The following is a 23,319-nucleotide window of genomic DNA, read 5'->3' as shown; positions in this document are numbered from 1 at the left end:
TTTCTTTCCTTTCTTTCTTTCCTTTCTTTCCTTTCTTTCTTTCCTTTCTTTCTTTCTGCTCCATTACAGACAGTTTGGGCATCTATTCATTTTGAGATGAGAAGATAAAGATCAACTTTAAGATCAAGAATATTTAAGGAAGATCAAGAGCAGAGAAAACAAGGGTAGAAAGGGAGTTCACAGAGACAGGAAGAGATCAGATCATGTAGGGCTTTATGATCATGTAGGTTTTATATGCTATGTTATGTTTTTACAAATCATTCTAAGGGTTTTGAATGAAGGAATGGCATAACCTAATTTATATTTCTTTCAAAGTTCACTAAGGCAATTATATGGTGAATACAAAGTTTGGAAGTAATGATATAAATTAGGAAGGCTATTGCAATGGTCTTTTTGAGAGATAATGGCGGTTTGGCCTAAACTGGGGGCAATAGATGATGGTTTGGTATAGATATATTTCACAAGTGTGACCGATAGTTTGCTGCTGGATTTGATTCATACTGTGTAGGAGAGGGGAGAAAATATTTTTCCCTTTAAATTCTTGGCTGAGACTTCCTATAAGACAAGTTCAAAATCACCAAATTTTTATTAACATGTATACCTCATATGTATATGAGAGACACTTAGGAAAAATGAGTAAGCGCCTCAAGATGACCCAAGCCACCACCTTATATATGATCTTTGTTGTTGTTCAACTGCTAAGTCAAATCTGAATCTTTGCCACCCAATGGACTGCAGCACACCAGGCTCCTCTGACCTCTGCTATCTCCTTCAGTTTTCTCAAATTCATATCCATTGATACTATCTAACCATCTCATCCTTGGGCTCCTCCTTCTCCTTTTGCCTTCAGTCTTTCCCAGCATCAGGATTTTTTCCAGTGAGTCAGTTCTTCACATCAGGTGGCCAAAGTATTGGCGCTTCAGCATCAGCCTTCCAATGAATATTCAGGGTTGATTTCCTTTAGGATTGACTGATTTGATCTCCTTGCAGTCCAAGGGACTCTCAAGGATCTTTTAAAATGACAGTTTTAAAAGCATCAATTCTTTGGTGCTCAGCTTTCTTTATGGTCCAACTCTCACATCCATACTTGACTACTGGAAAAACCATAGCTTGACTATGCAGTCTTTTATTGGCAAAGTGATGTCTCTGCTTTTTAATATGCTATCTAGGTTTGTCATAGCTTTTTTTCCCAAGGAATAAATGCCTTTTAATTTCATGGCTCCAGTCACTGTCCTCAGTGATTTTGGAGCCCAAGAAAATAAAATCTGTCAATGACGGTACCAGATGCCATGATCTTAGTTTTTTGAATATTGAGTTTTAAGCCATCTTTTTCACTATACTCTTTCACCCTCTTCAGGAGGTTCTTTAGTTCTTTACTTTCTGTTAGAGTGGTATAATCTTCATATCTGAGGTTGTTGATATTTCTCCTGGCAATCTTGATTCCAGTTTGCGATTTGTTCAGCCTGGCATTTCACATGATGTACTCTGCATAGAAGTTAAATAAGGAATATACAGCCTTGTCATATTTCTTTCCCAGTTTTGAACCAGTCCATTGTTCTGTGTTCAGTTCTAACTGTTGCCTCTTGACTTGCATACAGGTTTCTCAGAGACAGCTAAGGTGGTCTTGTTTTCCCCTCACCTGAAGAATTCTCCACAGTTTGTTGTGATCCACACAGTCAAAGGCTTTAGTATAGTCAATGAAACAAAAGTAGATGTTTTTCTGGAACTCTCTTGCTTTCTCCATGATCCAATGAATGTTTGCAATTTGATTTCTGGTTCCTCTGCCTTTTTGAAAGTCAGCGTGTACATCTGGAAGTTCTTGGTTTATGTACTGTTGAAGCCTAGCTTGAAGGATTTTGAGCATAACCTTGCTAACATGAAATGAGCTCAATTGTACAGTAGATTGAACACCTTTGGGGACTGAAATGAAAGACAAAACAAAGTTGTATGAGGGCAGGGGTTTGGGGCACGGTTACCATTACAAGTTTTTCCAAAAAATGCATAGTAAACAAAGGTAAGGGACTTCCCCAGTGGCTCACAGGTAAAGAATCCACTTGCAATGCAGGAGATGCAGGTTTGATGTCTGGGTCTGGAGGATCCCCTGGAGAAGGGCATAGCAACTCACTCTAGTATTCTTGTGGGGAAACTCTCACGGACAGAGGCTGGTGGGCTACAGTCCATGGGGTCGCAAAGAGTCAGGCATGACTGAAGCCACTGAACACAATGCAGATTAAAGTGGGTGCTTTGTCCCAGAATTCTTTTTTTTTTTTTTTTCAATTTAGAATCATCCTTCTCTGCTTAGTATGGAGAGGGAGACGTAAATGGAGCTTTCCTCTATAAGTGTCTCTTACAAAAGTATAATTTTTGTTTTCAGAAATTCTCCTGTCTATGCTGTTTCTCAAAAATAATTAGTTCAGAATAATCCTTATGACAAGAGGGGTGGCATAGTTTGGGGTGGCATGTTCAGCTACACTTCAACTGTGAAAGAACATAAAGATATAAAGAAAACAGTTGATTTAAACTAAAGTTTATCTTGACCTATTAAGTCAGTTACTATGTATTTTTTGAACATAGTATTGTATAACATACTATATAATAGGAAGAGCACTGTATTTTTATAATACATTGTATCTTTATAGAATAATAAGCCTTTGTCTCTCAATTTCAGAAGTTATAAAGAATCTGACAAACTTTTCACATATACATTCATTACTAGTCTTACAATCACTAGCTGTTATGCAAAAACTCATGAAACCAGATAGGGAGAAAGGCTAGTAGTTGGTGGGAATTTTACTGATTTATTTTAAAGTAGAGAAGGGTTTGTAAAATATATTCCAGTTAACTAATGTTGGGAAAATAGAATTTAAAACAAAAGAAGAGAAAATTTATTATAGACTAAGCTTCATGCTTATTAAAAACATTGTGCTCAACACAGGCAATGTTTTATTAAAGAGATTTCAAAAGAGGGGGAAAAAACCTGTTATATAGGTAAGAGGGTACATCCATTACATTAGTAGGCTTTGCAATCTGGAGTCGGAAAACTGGGAAACAGAGCACTTTCCCTTGTTGATTACATTTCAAAAAGAGGACTCCAAGGTCCTTGAGGAAACATTCTTGAGATAGGAGGCTAGCCAAAGGGTGTTTTTAGCCATTAAGAAAATTTACATACCTTTGAAAAGGACAGACAAAAAATTTTTGAAAGAGAAAAAGGGAAAAGGGATGGATAATTAAGCCTCTTATTTTCAATTTGTATTTGCCCTTAAATTAACTTGAATTCCCTGGAGAAGGAAATGGCAACCCACTCCAGTACTCTGCCTAGAAAATTCCATGGATGGGAGGAGCCTGGTGGGCTACAGTCCATGGGGTCGCAAAGAGTCGAACACGACTGAACAACTTCACTTAACTTGAATTAACCTATACTAGCTATCTACCCCCTCTATAAAATATACTGAATTTTGTTCCTGTTGTTTGAATCAGTTTTGTTGTTTCAAAAGTTATTAATTCCATAAAATTGATAGTTTATAGGAGTCCTTTGAAAATTCTATAATGCAAGCTTCTAAAAGTAACTCACTGAAATAAAGGAAAGTAAGAAAATCATTGAATAACAATGGGATTACTTGCTAATGCTTAAAGAAGAGATTAAAATTTCTCAGAATTTAAGCAGTAGTTAAATTATAAATATATTTTAAATTAAGCATGTATAAACAGGAATGTTTAAAATACATAATCTTTTTTATAAAGACTTTCTTAGAAAGACAAAGGTAGACTTTCTTTTCTCTATTTGAATTTTGTACTATTCACTAATGAAAAATTAACTGCTCTTCTAAGTAATGAAAGTAAATTTTAAAAAAAATTATATGTTACCTAGAAAAACATCTACAAGACATTTAAAGGCTCGGATTCAGTATTTTTCCGATTAGGAGGACAAACTATTTCAAAAATAACAAATATACCCTAATAAATGTATAAATTTATTACAGTTAAGAGTACTAAAAGAACTTCATTCTTGCACCTCAGTTCAGTTCAGTCGCTCAGTCGCGTCTGACTCTTTGCGACCCCATGAATCGCAGAACGCCAGGCCTCCCTGTCCATCACCATCTCCCGGAGTTCACTCAGACTCGCGTCCATCGAGTCCGTGATGCCATCCAGCCATCTCATCCTCGGTCGTCCCCTTCTCCTCCTGCCCCCAATCCCTCCCAGCATCAGAGTCTATGAGTCAACTCTAAGCATAAGGTGGCCAAAGTACTGGAGCTTCAGCTTTAGCATCATTCCTTCCAAAGAAATCCCAGGGCTGATCTCCTTCAGAATGGACTGGTTGAATCTCCTTGCAGTCCAAGGGACTCTCAAGAGTCTTCTCCAACACCACAGTTCAAACGCATCAATTCTTCGGCACTCAGCCTTCTTCACAGTCCAGAATAGTATAATGGTAAAAATTAACTTGAAATAAACAATTGTGAGGTATGAGTTCACTGGCAAATACTTGTATTTCAACATTACAAATAATTAAAACCCTAGAGCACTATCATAGACTGATCAGAATAAAAACTCTAGAAATAATTTTAAGTGAAATACTCAATAAACGATCAATTAAGTTCCTCCAATCAGTGGATAAAGCGTTTATTACGTTATACTTATTAGCGGGCTGGTTAATTTTAAAAAAAATGTTTAATTATCTACACAGAAACCAAATCTAGATCATTAATATAGAGTTCTTTTTTGTAAAACGGTTCTACACATTATCAGCAAAATAATAGGAACTTATTAAAAATGAAAATTGACACTGAATAGAAGAGAATTTAGCAATACATCTGGAAGGTCTCAAAATTCTATTTTATCAGAACATCTTGTTCTATTTCTGGAAGTTAGTGTTTCCTTCATATATTAAAAAAAAAGATATAACATTATGCAAATACTATTAGAGAAAGTAAAGATAGAATATTTTATTCTGTGGTTTTATGTAACATCTACAAGATTAAGGTTTTGTAATTTAACGAGGATGAGGAGAGAAACACATTAAATGAGAAAAGGGGAAATATACAGCCTAGGCCTTGAGGCTAGTGAAAAGAATTCACTGAAAGAACAGAAAGGGAGTAATATGGCTGGCTTGTTTCTTTAAGAACCCTCCCCAACCCAGAGAGCTTCCCGCCAAAGCACTTTGGGTTTTCATTCTGGTCCGCAGACTCTACGCACTAAAGGGGCTGCAACAAACTGAAGGTACTTTACTGTTCTCGGGTCTCGAAATCTCTGGACGTGGTAAGGGTGGAAAGGTTTTGGGAAAGGGGGGCGCCAAGCGTCACCGTAAAGTTTTGCGAGACTATATTCAGGGCATCACTAAGCCCGCTATTCGCCGCCTGGCTCGGCGTGGAGTCAAGCTCATCTCTGGCCTCATCTACGAGCAGATCCGCGGGGTCATGCGCAAGGCTGTCACCGCCATGGACGTGGTCTACGCGCTCCAGCGCCAAGGACGCACCCTCTATGGCTTCGGCGGCTGAAAGAAAAAGTTTCACCTTATTTGTGTACTCAAAGGCCCTTTTTAGGGCCCGGAAGTTTTCACTGAAAGGGCTAAAATTACACCACAGAACACAACATTTAGCGATAACGGCTAGTATTTACCAAGAACGCTGCGGTGTTATAAAAAAAAGTTGAGTACGTATTTACAGTTCTTTATATTGAAAACTTAGTGGCTCTTAAAAGAGCCTTTGTGGTTGGTTTAAGAATGGTCACAGGACAACTTTACTTGGCGCTGGTATACTTGGTGACGGCCTTGGTGCCCTCAGATACCGCGTGCTTGGCCAGCTCCCCAGGCAGCAGCAGGCGCACGGCCGTCTGGATCTCCCTGGATGTGATGGTCGAGCGCTTGTTGTAGTGCGCCAGACGCGATGCCTCGCCCGCGATGCGCTCGAAGATGTCGTTCACGAAGGAGTTCATGATGCCCATGGCCTTGGACGAGATGCCGGTGTCCGGGTGGACTTGCTTCAGCACTTTGTACACGTACACAGAGTAACTCTCCTTGCGGCTGCGCTTGCGCTTCTTGCCGTCCTTCTTCTGCGCCTTGGTCACAGCTTTTTTGGAGCCCTTCTTCGGGGCCGGAGCGGACTTCGCTGGTTCCGGCATGGTTTTAAAGACTAACGCCGAAGTCTAAAACGCAAATCAGAAAAAAGTGATACAGAACGCAAAATGCCTCTTTTATATAGAACCTCCTATGCAAATAAGGTCATAGGTTAAAGTCTTAGTCGATTGGTGGTGGTTGAAAAAGACGTCATAAATTAGTTATGCCCAATCAGAACGGAAGAATCCCAATCTCTCATTCCCATTGGTTAAAATGAACCCACTAACGTAACCAATGACGCATGTTCTTTTTCGCGCCCAATTAGGCTTATAAAAGACGCTGCACCTGGAGCTTTACAATAGTAAGTTTATTTGCGTTGCAGCTGTCCGAAATGTCTGGACGTGGCAAGCAAGGTGGTAAGGCTCGTGCTAAAGCAAAGACCCGTTCCTCGCGGGCTGGGCTTCAATTCCCCGTTGGCAGAGTACACCGTTTGCTCCGCAAAGGCAACTATGCCGAGCGGGTAGGTGCTGGGGCCCCGGTGTACCTGGCGGCGGTGCTGGAGTATCTGACGGCCGAGATCCTAGAGCTGGCGGGCAATGCGGCCCGGGACAACAAGAAAACGCGAATCATCCCGCGTCACTTGCAGCTGGCTATCCGCAACGATGAAGAACTCAACAAGCTGCTGGGTAAGGTCACCATTGCTCAGGGTGGTGTCTTGCCTAACATTCAGGCTGTGCTACTGCCTAAGAAAACTGAGAGCCACCACAAGGCCAAATAAAGAGGTTAGGAAAGGTGAAGAAAACAACGGCTCTTTTCAGAGCCAACCTACGTTGTCAAAGAAAGAGCTGTGATTACTGTGTATTTTGAGTGATAAGGCTGTAAGATGCTTGCACTGAGGCTGTGAAGCAATTCTGACGGCGTTTTAAAATATGGTCTGAATTGACGTTCACGTGGACTAGTATGTTCACGAGGGGCTTACTTAGAAGCTGGGGGGTGAATCAACAGGTAGCTTCTTGAAACCAGATAACCCTAATGTTGCCTAGTATTGTTCTTACGTAGTCAATATGGGGGGCACTGGTTACCTTTAGGAAACATTTAGCAGTATTGAGTATAGTAGAAAAATCCTTTGAGAACGTTTTGAATAAGTGACATAACTAAAGGATAGTTTTTATCATGTGAAATTCTTGAGTTCTTTCATTTTCTTGAGGATTTATCCGTAATGGGAAATTAGCTTGTCGATTAAAATCATACAGTATTTTCTTAATCTCGTGTAAATCCTTGAACCTATTTCTTTGGGATACATACATTTGTTTAATGCACTCCTGTGTAGACAGTCAAATGCGGCTTAAAATCTGCCTCCCTGGAAGATACCTTAGTTTTGTTCGTGCGTGCTGTCGCTTCAGTCTACAACTGCGACCCCATTAACTTAGTCTGCAAGTCTCAGTCCATGAGATTCTCCAGGCAAGAATACTGGAGTGGATTGCCATGCCGTCCTCCAGGGCATCTTTCCCACCCAGTGATCGAAGCCAGTGATCTTTCTTAGGTCCCCTGCATTGGCAGGTAAGTTCTTTACCACCGGTCCACCACTAGGTGAGGGAGCCCCAAGCAAACACGTAAATATGTAAGACAATATTGCTGCGAAGAATATAGGGAGGAGATAGGTCATAAAGCATAATGGGAACTCATTTTAGATAGTGGCTAAGTGGAGACAACCTCTTTGAAAGGAGTTACCTGATCAGAGACCTACGTAGATCGAAAAAGAAGCAAGACAGAGAAAGAGAATTTCAAGTAGAAGTAACAAAGTGCAAAAGCCTTAAGACAGAAAATATGTTTTTCTTGGGAATAACCAGAAGGCCCATGAGGTTATGAACTTGAAGGGGGAGGGCCACTATAATATAGGACTTTGGCTGTGCAACTTAATGTGTATAAGTAGTCAAAAACAACAGCAACCCTGATCTCTTGAGATAATAAATTTGATAATACAAATTAGCTAAATAGAAAAAGTATGAAATCCAACCCACTTAAAAAAAAAAAAAGACACCATAGAAATAGTATTGACCTCACCTTATTATGTGGTTCAAAACCTGAAAGATTTTGGAGAACATTCTTTATAATTCAGTACAGGATTTATTTGCTACTCTTAGTCTTCATTTGCAGAAGCCTTTTTGAATGAAATGATAGTAAAATGCAAAAGGCCAAGGAAAAAAACTATGATCATATAGTGGTGCAGGTTGGGTTCTCTAGAATCAGATGCTTCAGACAGTTTGGGGTGCAAGATGTTTATCAGGGACCAACATTGGTAGAGGAAGGAACTAGGATTGGACAGAGGATGTCAAACTGTAATACAGGCCAGACAAACATGGGGAGCAATGGAGCCTGTATTACCTTTCAGAGTTGCCCCACGTTGGGTGAAAATGTCCCCAGATCAGGTTTTACTTCCTCACCTTGCTTTGCCACTGATATGGACTGCACTAGGAAAGGACATGCCTTGAGTTGGGTGGAACTCTGAAACTCTAGGAACACTGAAGGAGACAAGAACTGCTGCCTATCTACTAAGTGCACTCTGCAATTGGGCAGCAAGTCTTTCCTTGGTGAGGATCAAGCTACTGCATTTGCTTGTCTATGACATATATTAACATGAATATAAATATCAATGTTGAGTCATGTCTATGATAGTATTTGTAAAACTGACTTTAGCATGCATAGCTAGTATTGTTTCTTTGTTTTCACTGAGGGAATTTAAAAGAGATGTGTTTTCTTTTGAGAAAAATGAGAAAACCTTCTATAAATTTTTACTAATTCCATATACTCCAATACGATTTTAGATGCTTCAGTCATTGCAAATGGATGGTGATATAGAGCGATTATAAGGAATATAAGAGGGTCATTGGAAAAGATCCTGATGCTGGGAAAGATTGAAGGCAAGAGAACAGCTGAACTGAACTGATGAGAGTTCCACTGGGCTTCTCTCCCTTCTCCAGATCCTCCTTGGAAGGAAGAGGGTAGGGCACAGCCTTTAAAAGAATGACATAGCCATAAAACATGACAAAGACTGGTTAGAACCAACGGGATACAAAGATGGCAGAAGATTCAACTTCCAGTAGACTTTGAGCCTCATATGCTCATTGTAATATTTTAACAGTTAAATGACACACCCACTAGCACCATGACAGTTCTGAAGTGAAAGTCACTCAGTCAGGTCCGACTCTTTGTGACCCTATGGACTACGCAGTCCATGAAATTCTCCAGGCCAGAATACTGGAGTAGGTAACCTTTCCCTTCCCCAGGGGATCTTCCCAACCCAGGGATTGAACCAGGGTCTCCTGCACTACAGGTAGATTCTTTGCCAGCTGAGCCACAAGGACAGTTCTGAGGCTAACTGTAAAAGGTCAAAAAGTGGGCTGTGGCCCAATACCTGGAAATCTCTGCCCTTTTCCCCAAAGAATTGGAATAATCCACTCATTAGCCTATGAAATTACCCTGCCCATAAACTAATCATGCTGTATTTACAGGCTCACTGTCCCTCTCTCCTCTCCCCTCAAGGCCTCCCATCTCTAAGTTGGAGGTATAAGTTGCAGTACACAGTCATCCAGTTCTACTAGTGCCAAAATGCTCTACACAGTCAATCAAAACAGGCCCAAGATTGTTAACCTTTTGTTAACCGGTCATAGAGAGTTTACCAAGAGGTTATAAAAAAGAATTGGTTGAAGGACAGGCAGCAACACAGTTTTCTCACTGAGTTACACAAGGCTGTGATCCATGTGATCATTTTGGTTAGTTTTCTGTCATTGTGGTTTTCACTCTATCTGCCCTCTAATGGGTGAGGATAAGAAGTTCATTTAAGCTTCCTGATGGGAGAGACTGGCTCTGGGGAAAACTGGGTCTTGCTCTGGTGGGCAGGGCCATGCTCAGTAAATCTTCAATCCAATTTACCCCTGATGGCTGGGACTCTGCTGCCTCCCTGTAGTTTGGCCTGAGGCGGCCCAGTCCTAGACTTTGCAGTCACTATAGTAGACTACACGCTCTATGGTACAGGTAATGGCAACTGCCTCCCAGGACTGCTGCTACCAGTGCCCCTGACCCCACGACAGGCCACTGTCAACCCACACCTCCGCCAGAGACTCCCAAACACTCACAGGCAAGTCTGTCTCAGTCTCTTGTGGGGTCACTGCTCCTTTCTCCTGGGTCCTGGTGTGCACAGGGTTTTGCTTGTGCCCTCCAAGAGTCTCTGTTTCCCAGTCCTGTGGAAGTTCTGTAATCAAATTCCACTCAAAATCCTTCAAGCTAGGCTTCAACAGTATAAGAACTAACTTCCAGATGTACAAGCTAGATTTAGAAAGGGCAGAGGAACCTAATTACTGGATCATCAGAAAACGCCACCTACAGAGATTTTTTTCTTTTTAAATAATATAGGAAAGGGAGATGGTAAGCTAAGAGAGAAAGTTTTAAGTTTACTTTTTTATAGAAAACTTATGAAAATCAGAAGTAGAAAAGTCCATGGTATTGGTAAGGATAGAGCTAGGAAGTTCATAGGCCACCCTCTTTATCGTACTCAGAATCACCGTAGTAAACGTGTCAGACAGAACCCTCAGAAAGGCTTTCAGAAATAAAAAGCATAAGAAAAGAGGCCATTTTCTAGGCTTTGTGCCCCACCACAAACTAACAACAGGATTAGCTTTTCTCTCTCTGTATAGGGAACCACATGCAAATCAATCCCATTGCTAAAAACACCAGAGCAGAAAATAGGGAAAAGCACTTGTGTCCATAAATAGGGTGCTTTCTAAATAAGGTGAGAGAAAGTCCCTGAGGGAAAGAAAGGAAGGAGAGGCCCAACTCACACAAGCCTGAGACAGAAGCGGCCTGCATTCTCTGTAGAGCAGCATTTTCTTTCCTTCAACTTAACTGAGCTCATTTCCCTGAGACTGAGAAAATCCCTAGCTCTCTTCCCAGGTCAAATTAATACTGGAAATTCTTCAGCAAACCTGCCAGTAATTAGGATGGCTTTGTGTGATCTAGAAGGAAGGAGGCAGAAAATCTCAGAAAATTGACATCGTTTTGGCTCTGCTGAGAAGCTTTTTATGGACAGCTCCTGTTATATGAACACTTTGCTTTCATTTTCTATCAATCCTTTCCTCCCCATAGCCCTACCTGATAACGTGCTGCACACACAATAAAGTCATGTGCTTGGCCACATACTGTTGGGAGATTGCTTTCATAAAGCATTGGTTTGGAATCTCTGCATATTAATTCATTCATTGTGGGGCCAAACAATATTCATAAAGAACTTAACATGGAACCTGGTGATAAACTATTGAACAAGACAGTTATCTCCCCTTGGAACACAGTGAGGGCGGGGAGGGAAGAAGGGAGGAGACTGACATTAATTTAGAATAACTCCAGTAACTAATTAATCATAAGAAACTGATATAAGGACATTGATGGAAAAGCAAAAAAAAAAAAAGATCATGGAACAGAGAAAATAAAATTTGACTTAGACTGAGAGGAGTATGTTGTATGGAGACAGGAAGTCAGGAATAGCTTCCCCAGTGAATTCAGTGGAAAGCTGAATGAAGCAGGAATGAAATTTAACCAGGTATAGAGAAGAAGGGAAATCGTTTCCTACCAAGGAAGGAGCACTCCAGGACTCTAACTCTAGGATCAGTGTTCGCAGAGCCGTCTGTGAGGGGCTGGGGGTGGGCCATAGAGCTTCCAGGCCACACAAGAAGCACTTCCGCCTCTGGCAACCCAAACCTAAGTAAATGGAGAAAGTAGTTTCAATGAGATGTGAGCACCCTAGACACCACATTTTCTGATGGTTGCAATTGGGCGGGATGAGTCCTGGTGGGGCTGAATTCACAGATGTATGGGCAGAATCAACCCATATTTGTTGCCTTGAACTGACTTCTGGCACCTGGTATGAGGCCAGATTATATGCCAAGCACCCAAAGATTCTGACCAGTTTGGCCAAAAATGGGAATCAGTAAGATTCACTTCAAAGCAACCACCCTCCCTGTTTCATAGCTGGAGGTCTGAGGACCACACTTTGTAAAACTAAGCAAGAAACGTGCATGGATTAGAAGTGGAAGTGAGAGCTGTGATTCCACAAGTGTTAGCAACCCAGAGAGGAACCATCATGTTTGAAAAATTGCAGAGTGAAACAATTTTTGTTCCTTTTGGTTTGTTGGCCAGGAGCAAGATGTTGGAAAGTGGAGGAGAGAATAAGGCAATTAACTGAGAAGGCATTTCTAAATAAGGACGGGAAACAAAGTGCCTGTTTCTATGGATGACGGGAATGAATGTTCCTGAGAAAAAAGCAGAAGTACAGCCCAGAGGCAGGTGTTCCTTCATGGCTTGCCGTGATCGTATAGTGGTTAGTACTCTGTGTTGTGGCCGCAGCAACCTTGGTTCGAATCCAAGTCACGGCAGGAGCTGCATTGCTCATAAGCACCTTACTGTTTTTACAACATTGCCATGGAGACAGCCTCGGAAATGCCTTTGCGAGATAGAAGACAAATGTTCTGCGTCGTGCCCGCACTGGCCAGTAATGGCTCTCTTTTACACTCATACTTTATGGATTCTTAGGTTTCATATAGGATTCTATGGTGGATTTCATTTTCTTCCAGATTTATCTCTAGTCATCATAAAAGTCTAGGAGAAATAGGTGACAGCCTGATGCTTCACATTGCCTCACAGAGCTACACAGTATATGAAAGTGGATCTTTCAAAGAGAAGTCAGGGGAAAATTATATATTCTGTTTCATAAATAGCTATTAGAAGCCTAACCTACAAAACTCCGAAACCTCACTCTGTTTGCCTTGGAGCTGTAGAAGAAAAAAAAAAGATACAGGTGTTCTCAGCTGGTTCCACTGGGGATCGAACCCAGGACCTTCTGCGTGTAAAGCAGATGTGCTAACCACTACACTATGGAACCACGAGTTAGCAGGCCTTCCATCCCCAGATAGAAAAGTTTCTGGCAAACTATATCAGCAAACATAATTATTGATTCAAAGATAGGTAGCTTTGAACGCGGAAACTTTTGGTGCTTAATTACATTTCTACTGCATTTCACTCTCGCACAAGCTTAAAATATCTTCAAGTTACATCATTTGTGAACACACTATTCTTGATTTGTGCCCCTTTGAACACTTCTAGACTAATCTATCTGTGAACACATGATTCTTGATTTGTGCCCCTTTGAACACTTCTAGACTAACCTATATTTATCCATTCACTCAAAGAGTATGTATGTTGAACACGTGGGCCAAGCACTTGTCAAAGTGCTGAGGATAGAGCAGTGCAACAATCAAAACCCCTGTGTATACACACCTCATCACCTTATCTTACCATGCTATAGTTCCTAGCAAATAACAGGTGCTGAATAAATGTATCTATTTCAAAAAAATTATAAACAAAATTAGCAGCACTTTCATGACCTTTCTTTTTCACAGCTGAGTTACAGCTAGACAATAGGGGGACTGCTCACTAAGTTAAACTTAGGATATCTGTGCATTAATGCAGATGGAAGGCAAAAAATAAAAATAAAATGTTTTCAATTATAGGGGTTCAGAGCATGCCATTTCAAAATATTCTTCTCTGATATGTTGATTTTTCTAAAAGTTAACCACACTAGAAAAACAGCAAATGCAAAAAAGGGCACTCAACTTCCTTTTGATTCTGAAAGCAGGAGATGAAATACAATATGCCCTCCCTGTACCAGGAAGAAGGAAGCATTCTTATTACCAGAGACTGGGGAGTCCAAGCAGAGAAAAATCTTTCCAAAAAAGAAAAACCTCCTTAAACTAACCCTTATCTTCTAAGTCTCTTTTCCACAATTAACTGCCCTAGCCCAAATCCTTTTGTCTTGTCACATTTTCATGTTTGTCCAACCTAATACATAAGTGTTGGACTCTAATTACTTCTTTAAGTCTTCATTTTTCTTGTGAGTGCTCCCATGTACAACTTGCTTAATAAAATTTGTTTGGGTTTCTCCTATCAATCTGTTTTATGCTAGTTTAATTCTTAGGCCCAATCAGAAACCCTTAGAGTAGAGAAATTTTACCTCTCCTACACAATCTCTGTCTCCTCTCCCTCCTTCCTTGTAATATATTAGTGGTCTAACAAATCTTCAAATTCTGGGCCCTGATTTCCAGAGCCTTAGTGAAGAGTTGGGAGCCTTTTAGAAGTCAAGTCACTGGTGAGAAGGTTGTTTGAGGATCACATATTCCTAGTTGTTCAAGGTCTTAGAATTATAGGAGAGCAAAAAATAACCAAAGAGCTTAAGCACAAGATAGAAACTCATAGAGTTTCTGGACCAAACATAAGGAGTTTCCAGTTCTTAATGAAAAGGATCAATTAAAAAAACAAGCTCATGCACCAGAGCAAGGATTGAACCCAAGTAGACACACAACTTACAAACTAATTTCAAAACCTTCCCACTCACCAATGACAGCAATAGGATTTTGTTCTCATATCTTTTTTGATAAGAAACCAAAAAGTATTTGTTTACAGTTTGGAAAGTCTAGGATTGATTTCATAGGCTCATGAGACATTGACCCAAGCTTACAAGAATATAAACAAAGAACAAATCTTTGGAAGGCTCTTTGACGGGAAAATCATAAAACATAATTCAAACAATTATTTTCATAAAATTTACTATTTATGTGCTCTGACTTTTGATGGGTTGTTAGAACTCTCCCTGACCTTGCAGATATATATTATAACAAGAAAAACACATAATTTTACTAAATACCTAATTTCATGAAAATACAAGGAGGCTAAGTTAAAGGAAGTATAGGATGCTACATGACCACCAACACATTCTGAAGACCCTTACTAAACCAAAACTTTAAGCACTAGAAGACACACCTCCAACAGACTGTCATATAAAAAACCAGTAGACTTCCCTATATGGCTAGACAGATCGTGTCTCAAATTTAAAAGAAGAAAATACGTACTTTTTAAAGAGAGAATTTTTTTAACCTAGTAGTGAGAAAAATCCTTTAAGCATAACCTCAAAAGTACAAACCATTAGGGTGAAAAAGGACAAAAGATAAGAAATACGATACCTATTATGGAATTTTACACAGAAATTAGAGGCAATGATTTAAGTGTACACAGGGCAATTTTGATGGATCTTAAAGTCAAAGTGCTTTTTAAAGGCATAAGTATATAATATTCATATAAATTTATATGTGCAAAAAACAAAAATGTCAATTTTGGTATATATGTGTATGTATATATGATCAAAATAATACATAATGAACAAATTAGAAAACTTGTTTATTTAAGGAGAGGCATGGCAACAGGACATAAGGACAAAGGAAATGAATAAATCTTGTTGTAAGAAAGGGTGAATCGTTTAGGCACAGGCTACACTGGCAGAGAAGAGCTGGTGGGTGCCCAGAGGAAATTAGATCGATTTGTCACTGGATCTCAGTGATTTCTCTGTTCTCCAGGGTCTTTCCAGAAGAGCTGGTGGGTGCTCAGTGAATGCATAAGCTGTCAGTGCTTCTCCATAAAGCACAAAACACAAGGAAGTTATGTAAACATTTCCAAAAGTTGGCCTCATCTGTTCCTTCCCCACCTTAAGCTGTATTTGGCCAACACGCCACAGACCCTTCTGCAATCATCAACCTGACACGGAAACTGGGAAGAGAGGTCATGTGACTCTGCTAAGAGACCCTGAACCTTGCCTCCTGCCTCCTGCATCCTGTGGGAGGTATTTACCACATTGCACCCTAATTTTCATTACTTCTCTGAATCCTTCACTCACTTTTACAGTCAATGAAGACAGAGATCAAGTCAGTTTTAACTCACTGGTGCAATGAGCAGAATCTTCTCTGCATTAGTGTGTCCTTATCTTTGCTTGCTTTCTTGTGCCAGGTCAGATAAAATCGAAGGAAGCATGGTAGTTTTGCTCTTGTGCAGTGAATTAGCTCAGAAAGTAGCATCTTGGAGTCTGTAAACCGGAGATTGGGGAACTGGTGCTTATGTCTCTCGTTTGGAGAGGGAAGTTTTTAAAATTCACTTTATTTATTTGTTTCTAGAATATAAATCTTAAAGATGAAGAAGTTTTTGTTTGTTTTGTTCACTGTTCTATCTTCAGTACCCAGTAAATTACATGAGGTACAATAGTGACCACATTTGTGGACAAAATGAATTAATGGATAAAATTTTTTAATGTGTGGCAATATCCAATATTTCCTCTAGAGGGCGAAAGTCACCATGAAATAGGAATTTCACGCCAATGTAAAATAATTTTTAAAACCTCGCACTGAAGAATGCATTATTTTTTATATGTTGAAGTTTCCGCTTTCGTATAGAAATACGATTTGGAAATATATATTCGTTCTCTTTGTCACGAAATCATGTACATTTCTGTCAAAATGCTGCATTTCACAGAAAATATTACAAATACGATATAACTGAATCCCAGTTAGAAAAGCGGCCCTGTGGCTTAGCTGGTCAAAGCGCCTGTCTAGTAAACAGGAGATCCTGGGTTCGAATCCCAGCGGGGCCTTCCTCGTTTGGTTTTTATAGTTCAACATAGTTGTTGCCACCAAACATCTTGGAGATGCATTGAACAATTTATATTACTGATAAGTCCTGTATTAAATTCTTATTCCAATGTGGAGAGTCTTTTTCCAGCATCACAATATGAAGAGCTGTGGTGAAGGGAAAAGTGAGTAAATTTCCTGTAAAGGATAGAAATTGATGAATTTGCTAATGATTCGTGTGTGGATTGAGCACAAATTATCTTACAGTACCTGATAGCAAAACTTCAAATTCTGTCTTGGAAGTTCACTTTCAGCTCTCTTAATCTGTGACATCCAACATTTTCAGCTAAACAGTGGAGTTTGGTTATCAGCATCAGATAAAGAATTAATAAGACATTTTTAGAATCAGACTCATTTTTATTTCAGAGAACAAGTAAGAGAAGAATGTCAAATTTAGAGCCTCATCATTTTGGTTTTGTACAGCCCTCAAAACTGTATTTGTTTGTGCGTTAGTAGAGCCTTCTGGGAGTGGGAATTGGGAGCTTAATGATATTTAGGGGAAATAAATCATAAATAGGTTATCGATTTCTTGAATGTTAAATGATATCAGAGTTTATTAGCTAAAATGTCACTGCATAGCACTGGCCTACACATTGGGTTTTTCCCTTTTATTAAAAAAAATTTCAAACATTATAATTGGAGTTTTACCAGAGTCATTGTCTTTTCACTTTCATAGAAGTAGTTCTGTATTATGCCTGAAACCCTGTTTATACTTCATTGGAAACCTGGTGTCATTTTCATTAGTTTATCCATAGCAGTTCTTACCCATGTACGTCCCAAGGAATGTGAGCAAAAATGGTAGTCAAGAGGAGTAGCGGATTATGCCATTCCAGTAAGTCTGCAGTAGGTCCTACACATTTATATATTCATAAGACTTCATAAGTAAGTAATGTAAATCCTCAGTTGAAAGCCAATTGCCTAGATGTTAGATTCAAAGTGCAACCAAGTTAACATTTTGAAAAGTGCCGGGGTCCAGCCCTGGTGGATCCAGGGTAATTCGAAGGGGAGATGGAGTAGGCATCCTAGGAAAAAAACTTGTTTAATTACAGATATATAGAGAGATTAGAAACAGATAGTGTAGTAGGAAGATTAGTGGAGAAAAAGAGGCTGAATAACTTGGTTTACGTGGAATACCAATCACCACCTACGTAGGCCACAGGCGTCTTTCCATTCTCCTGAAGGAGAGGAGGCACTGAGGCCTTCCCGGTCCGATCTTAGAAGCCCAGGCAAAATTAGCAGGCTTGGTGAGTACCCACATTCCAGATGGGAATTCAGCCAGAAGGGGAAAGAAAGAATGACCTGGGGGAATCAGTCTTCCAGAAACTGATCCCATTTCTTTATTTTTCAGTTTCGCTTATATACTTTTTGTTATACATAGGGATGAATACAGAGTCATGCGGGGGTCAGCAGACCTGACCCTTGTCACAATCAGGTGCTTCATATAAAATTATATAAAGGTCTTAGGGGTTTTACATTATCTTCTGGCCATGAGGCCTGCCGATATTTTATGATCGTTTCTGATAACGGTCAGTCAACCAGAAAACTTATTTTTTCCAGGGGTGATTTTTTTCTTAAACCAGGCGCCACCCTCCAAATAAAGTTGCATTCCTATAGGGTGAGGGTGTAGTGGGTTACAATCAAGAAAGGAATTTACTTAGTCTAAGGTTTAACATGGTTAATCTTAAAGGTTAATACTTATTTCTCCTATATGCTAGTTATATTCATTATAAGGGCAAGGAATATGGAGATTTAGCAGCAAATGTTGGCTCAACAAATGAAAACCCTTCACCAGTATTCCCCTTAAGATCTATTTAGTCTTAAGATAGTGACAAAGTTACATTTTTACATAGCAAGGACACAGTGATTTATAACAAAGTACAGTGATCTATAGTAAAAGAGAAAATTCATTAACTCAAAAAGTCTAGTATTGCTAACATCAAAAACTACTATATTTCCTTTTCTATATTCCAAATACATTGATTAATATATTCCCAGATGCCTAAGGATATGGAGGCCTGGCGGTAATCATTGACTCAGCAATGAGAAAAGCCCTATGCTAATTAAGACTTTCAAAATACTCCAAACTCTCTGTGCTGTTTATGGTTGAGAGGTAGTAAACAATCATGTGTTTGGCAGGAGTATGGATAATCCTGTCACACAAGATAGTTTGCCAGCAGAGAGGTTTGACCTGAGACACCCTTGTCACACCTAGGGCAGGGAATTAGCAGTAATTATTGGCACAATAAATGAAAAACCCTTCACCAATATAATTCCTAATCAACCCACTATACTATACTAATAATTTTCTAACTTTTCAAAAGAGTCTGCATATAGAAAGTTTAAAGCATCTCGTGCCTCTCACGGTTGGGAGGCTGTAAACAATCACATGCGGCCCGACGAACCCTCTCAGGCAGGCTAGAGAACCTTCAGAGGAGTTTGTAAGTTGAAACACTCTTGTCATGCCCAGGAATTTTTATTAACTGGGGCTGTAAGTTAACTCCTTCTCCAAGAGAAATGGTGATGGGGGAGAGCCCCCCGTAAAGTCAGAGGTGTAGGTGAGAGCATAAAACAGACTCTGGTTTTGAGGGTAGCTGCTCGGGAACAGGGGGTTTCCTGAGGCTCGATCCTGCCTTTTCGTATGACGAGCCTCCTTCAGCCCTTTGCCCAGGGCGGAGTTCCTCACGCTGGCTCCCCGCAGAAAAGTAACTGAAATTATGTCTCAGTGTACTCTGCTGCTATTGTCTGCTGCTGCTGCTACTAAGTCGCTTCAGTTGTGTCCAACTCTGTGCGACCCCATAGTCGGCAGCCCACCGGGCTCCCCCATCCCTGGGATTCTCCAGGCAAGAACACTGGAGTGGGTCGCCATTTCCTTCTCCAATGCATGAAAGTGAAAAGTGAAAGTGAAGTCGCTCAGTCGTGTCCGACTCTTAGAGACCCCATGGACTGCATGCAGCCCACCAGGCTCCTCCATCCATGGGATTTTCCAGGCAAGAGTACTGGAGTGGGGTGCCATTGCCCAATATCAGGCAACCCGATACCAGAACTCCAAACATATTATGAACAGTAGGCACTGATAAATTTGTAGGAATTTTTCATTCCTTGAAGGCTGTCAGCTAACATTCTGTTCCTAGTGAATGTCCACATTTCATGGCCTGTGGCCTCCTTCATCTCCAAAGATAGCAATGACCTGTTGAGTCCTTCTTGTACTTCAAATCTATAAGTATATTATTTAATATGCAATAGAGTAATAGATATCCTTTATTAATTAAAAAAAAGTTTTGCAGGTGCTGGCTTTGATATCAAGGATGCAGAGCTGACTGAAACAGAGGAAGGCCTTGCCATCTTGGGCTTGTTAAGCACCCACTATGTCCCTGGAACTGTGCTTGAGACATTACTTAGGTCATTACTTAATATCATACATGCTTTCATAGTAACCCCGTACTTTTAAACAAGAGAAAAAGTAAAAATATGTTGGGAGTCTGAGGGACAGTGGAAGGGTCGAGGGGAGAAAAAGGAGGAGGCTCCTGCTGGGCACACAGAGAGCCAGGAGCCATACTTCAAGAAAAAGGACCGACAGGGAGAGTAAGGAGCTTCGACTGAGAGCGGCCCCAGGGCCTCTTGACCTCCTACTGCACACCCCGTTTTCGTCATTCACATCTGAAGTCCAGAGTTTTATGATAAACGTTCAAAACAAAAAATTTTAGACGAGTTTTAAATGACTTGGTAAGTGGCAGCACGGAAGTAACGGTCAGATGCAACCCAAATTGCACCATTTTACCACGGAGCATTCGCGGTTGCTGGTCTGAGGCTACGGGAACAAGCCTGAGATATTCCCACATTGAGAAATTGCCCGAAGGGATCGAATCAGCGACCTTAACACTATAAAAACAATACCCTAACCAACTGAGCAGCTTACCATGCAGAGGAATGATGTTTTTACATTTCAGAAGTATAAACTATATCAAAACATTATTGCCTTAAGTTTTTTCCAGGATGATGCAAGAAATTCTCTAACTCTCCCTATCTTCTCTTTCCTAAATACAGCCCACCTTACCTCGTTCAAGCTTCTTTGAAAGCTTTTCATCCTGACTCTGGTACGTTATTTTTTATAAAGAAAAAATACAGACACACAAATCTTTCAGTGCTGGTGAACTGGAGACATGGCAGCACTTTCCATCTGAGATGTGGTCTATGGATAAAAAAGAGGGGGAAAAACAACTCTCCCTGTGGCCCGTACGGGGATCGAACCCGCGACCTTGGCGTTATTAGCACCACGCTCTAACCAACTGAGCTAACCGGCCACGGTTGCGTAGAAGCTTTACTTACCTCCTTTAAAGGATGATCTAATTAAAGCAGGTCGTCTTTACGAAAGGTTTAAAAATGCTTTTTTTTCTACCATAAAAGGAAAAGATAAATCCCAGCTGCCGGCACAGATGAACCTTGCTTCTCCCCAGGAAAACATTATTTCTCAAATCGACCAAGGCAGACGCAGATCGATGTCCGGAAACAACTACTTCCTTACAACTATTCCCAGAAGGCCTAGGGTAAACGCAAAGCTCCTGCACGCCTGAGATGGCGGCGGGAGGATCACAGAACTCATCACAGAACCCCAGCAGTGCAGGGCTCAGAGGATCCGGCTTCCGCCCGCGGGGTACGGATTCTCTGCTCCGGGAGACAATTCCGGGCGGGTCCCCTCTTCCTAGAGGGCTCTAGCCGTTTGGCCTCAGGGTGGGTTGCCTGGTTGCTCTAAAGCTAAGTCTGTAGCTAGCTGTTCGTCCCGAGCGGGACCGTGACCTGACGCTGCAGTACCGACCATCGGACACTTGGTGACGACAGAGAACGGGGTTGAGGTCTCCGGAGGCGAAAGGACTGACTTCTCCATCCTAAAACCTCCAAGTCTTTGACGAGACAAGTGGAGACCAGGGTGAGTCCGAGTCAGGGCCCGTGATCCGGACCAGGGAGAAACAACGGAATCTGAAAGGGGCAAGGGAACTAAAGCCAACCAAGATCAGGCAACACACAGTAAGGAGTTAGGAAATCTTTGCCCTTTTGAGCCTGGCCTGATCCACCTGCAAGCCGTGTCAACTCTGGCAGGGACCAGCGGTGCAACAAATTTCTACTTGCTTTCTTTTCTCTGTTGGACCCTAAAACCCTCTCTCTCTCTCTCTCTTTTTTTTCCCCGTGCTTTTTTTGCATCTGAAGTTAATTGACTCATTTTATGTATGTATACAGTATATCGAGTAAGATCTGAAAGATTATTCTAAAAAGAGCTACTTCTTTTAATGAGACAAGTTAACTACTCATTTACTTATATTATGCAATTTATAAATTTTCTTTTTAATTGTTTAGAAAGCTGTAAGATGGTATTTCTTATCTTTAGTATTGATACACTGATAAATATATATCTTTAACTTTGTATCAGCATCTACCCTATGAACTAGTAGCTATCTTCATTTTCTTTGCGCTCTAGTAAAATTTGGTGGAAAGTGAGTGGGGAAAACCAATTTTTTAATTTTAATTGTATGTGTTTATTTATTTTCATTAAAAAATTTTACTACAGTTCTTGATCTGTAGTCTTTTCTCCTCTCTTTGAGCTTTATTGCTACTGTCCCAGATTGCCAAACCCTGAGAAACCTCCCTCTGCTTAAAGGCCAGAATGTCAGCTGTTTGGGTGACTGGGCAATCTCTTGCTTTCCTTCCCTCTCCCAGGCTGTTTTTCTCTGGGAGCTCTCTCCACTCATTAAGTCCTGGAGAGGTTTCTCTCAGCTCTCTAGTCTTGGCTGTTGGCTGCTAAAATACAAAGTACCTCGTACTGGTTGCTGTTTGTTTTTCTGCCCTGCTACCCAACTTCAGAAGGTTTTGAACTAGAGAGTGCCGCAGTGGGTATTTCCACTTTCTGGTCTTTTCCCTCACCCCCTTTTGACCTACTCATCCCTAGCAGAAATAACCAGAACTGGTTTGGCTACTTGTAATTCTGTTTGGATCAAGCAAGCCCACAGCATACCTTTAAAGTTTCTTAGTTTCTTCTGCTTTCTCTTAATCTGGTCTTCACAGGCTTTTTCTCCTTTGTGGCTGCCCATCTGCCAGAGAAAAAGACAGCCAGAGACTTCTTTTCTTCAATGAGGGCCTCTTTCTAGAATTCAGTTTACTTTGATTCTTTTGTATCCTCCACTCCTGATGGGTTCAGAAAATCTACTCCTCTAAGGCTTATAGTTAGTTATTAGGTTGAGAGGACAACCTAGTTAGTAGGTTGAGAGGACAACACTCTTGCAACCTCCTACAACTTAACCAAAAATGGAACTCAGTCCTTTATATTTTTAAAATAGTTCCAGATTTCTGTGCCAAAACTGCTTGTGTCATTCCTTGAAACTATTTCCTTTGGAATATATGGAACAGACTGGCCTCTCTCAGTAAGGAAATTAACCGTTCAAGGGCCTAATGTTGCCAAGTGCTTTGCATATTGTTTCAGGTTATCCTTATATCACATATCATTTATTCAACTGGTATTTTAAAATAGCTAGCTTTGTTCTTTTACTAAATTAGAAGTGAGATATAATATCCACATGACACCATGAAAACTTCAAGAAGGAAAATGGCTGACCCGTGAAGGTGTGTTGCCAGATTTTGCTTTGACTTCCAAGTGAGACTGCTGGGCATTTACATGGCCAAAGAATGTCACATGAAATTTGGATACATTTCAGAAAGTTACCTCTA

The 23,319-nt window shown here is 40.6% G+C and overlaps 3 protein-coding genes and 4 non-coding genes across 14 annotated transcripts; 4 read left to right on the top strand and 3 right to left on the bottom strand.

Annotated features, from left to right (window-relative positions):
- The first annotated feature begins 1,997 nt into the window (after positions 1–1,997).
- Positions 1,998–5,555, top strand: LOC138425890 (histone H4-like). Its single transcript, XM_069564285.1, has 2 exons — positions 1,998–2,014; positions 5,180–5,555. Exons 1-2 carry the CDS (start codon positions 1,998–2,000, stop codon positions 5,490–5,492), a joined length of 330 nt encoding a protein of 109 aa, XP_069420386.1. The 3' UTR covers positions 5,493–5,555.
- On the bottom strand, positions 4,588–21,415 carry LOC138425062 (histone H2B type 1-K). 8 transcript variants are annotated; one of them, XR_011251077.1, is made up of 6 exons: positions 20,932–21,384; positions 11,673–11,800; positions 10,186–10,290; positions 6,594–6,801; positions 5,614–6,138; positions 4,588–5,488 (listed from the first exon to the last, which is right to left on the bottom strand). XR_011251077.1 is itself a non-coding variant. In XM_069562651.1 (5 exons), the coding sequence occupies exon 5, from the start codon at positions 6,112–6,114 to the stop codon at positions 5,734–5,736; it is 381 nt and encodes a 126-aa protein (XP_069418752.1). In that variant the 5' UTR covers positions 6,115–6,138; positions 6,594–6,801; positions 10,186–10,290; positions 11,673–11,800; positions 20,932–21,107; the 3' UTR covers positions 4,588–5,733. The 8 variants fall into 8 exon arrangements, 5 of the variants coding, with proteins under 5 accessions (XP_069418752.1, XP_069418751.1, XP_069418749.1 ...); XM_069562651.1 differs by having other exon boundaries at positions 4,588–6,138; positions 20,932–21,107; XM_069562650.1 differs by lacking the exon at positions 6,594–6,801 and having other exon boundaries at positions 4,588–6,138; positions 20,932–21,133.
- Positions 6,413–6,877, top strand: LOC138425061 (histone H2A type 1-H). The gene has a single exon (XM_069562647.1). The coding sequence runs from the start codon at positions 6,441–6,443 to the stop codon at positions 6,825–6,827; it is 387 nt and encodes a 128-aa protein (XP_069418748.1). The 5' UTR covers positions 6,413–6,440; the 3' UTR covers positions 6,828–6,877.
- On the top strand, positions 12,403–12,474 carry TRNAH-GUG (transfer RNA histidin (anticodon GUG)). The gene has a single exon. It is a non-coding gene; the product is annotated as a tRNA-His (tRNA).
- On the bottom strand, positions 12,908–12,980 carry TRNAV-UAC (transfer RNA valine (anticodon UAC)). The gene has a single exon. It is a non-coding gene; the product is annotated as a tRNA-Val (tRNA).
- On the top strand, positions 16,495–16,568 carry TRNAT-AGU (transfer RNA threonine (anticodon AGU)). Its single transcript has one exon. It is a non-coding gene; the product is annotated as a tRNA-Thr (tRNA).
- TRNAI-AAU (transfer RNA isoleucine (anticodon AAU)) lies at positions 20,833–20,906 on the bottom strand. The gene has a single exon. It is a non-coding gene; the product is annotated as a tRNA-Ile (tRNA).
- Positions 21,416–23,319: the final 1,904 nt, after the last annotated feature.

This window comes from Ovis canadensis, chromosome 20 (genome assembly GCF_042477335.2).
Source record: "Ovis canadensis isolate MfBH-ARS-UI-01 breed Bighorn chromosome 20, ARS-UI_OviCan_v2, whole genome shotgun sequence".
Taxonomy (NCBI): domain Eukaryota; kingdom Metazoa; phylum Chordata; class Mammalia; order Artiodactyla; family Bovidae; genus Ovis; species Ovis canadensis.
Note: the sequence above shows the minus strand (reverse complement) of the source record. Positions and strands in the feature narration are given on the sequence as shown.

What these genes read in the sequence shown, in the direction of transcription:
- LOC138425062 (XM_069562648.1), bottom strand. Translation starts at nt 6,114, where the DNA reads ATGCCGGAACCAGCGAAGTCCGCTCCGGCCCCGAAGAAGGGCTCCAAA.
- LOC138425061 (XM_069562647.1), top strand. Translation starts at nt 6,441, where the DNA reads ATGTCTGGACGTGGCAAGCAAGGTGGTAAGGCTCGTGCTAAAGCAAAG.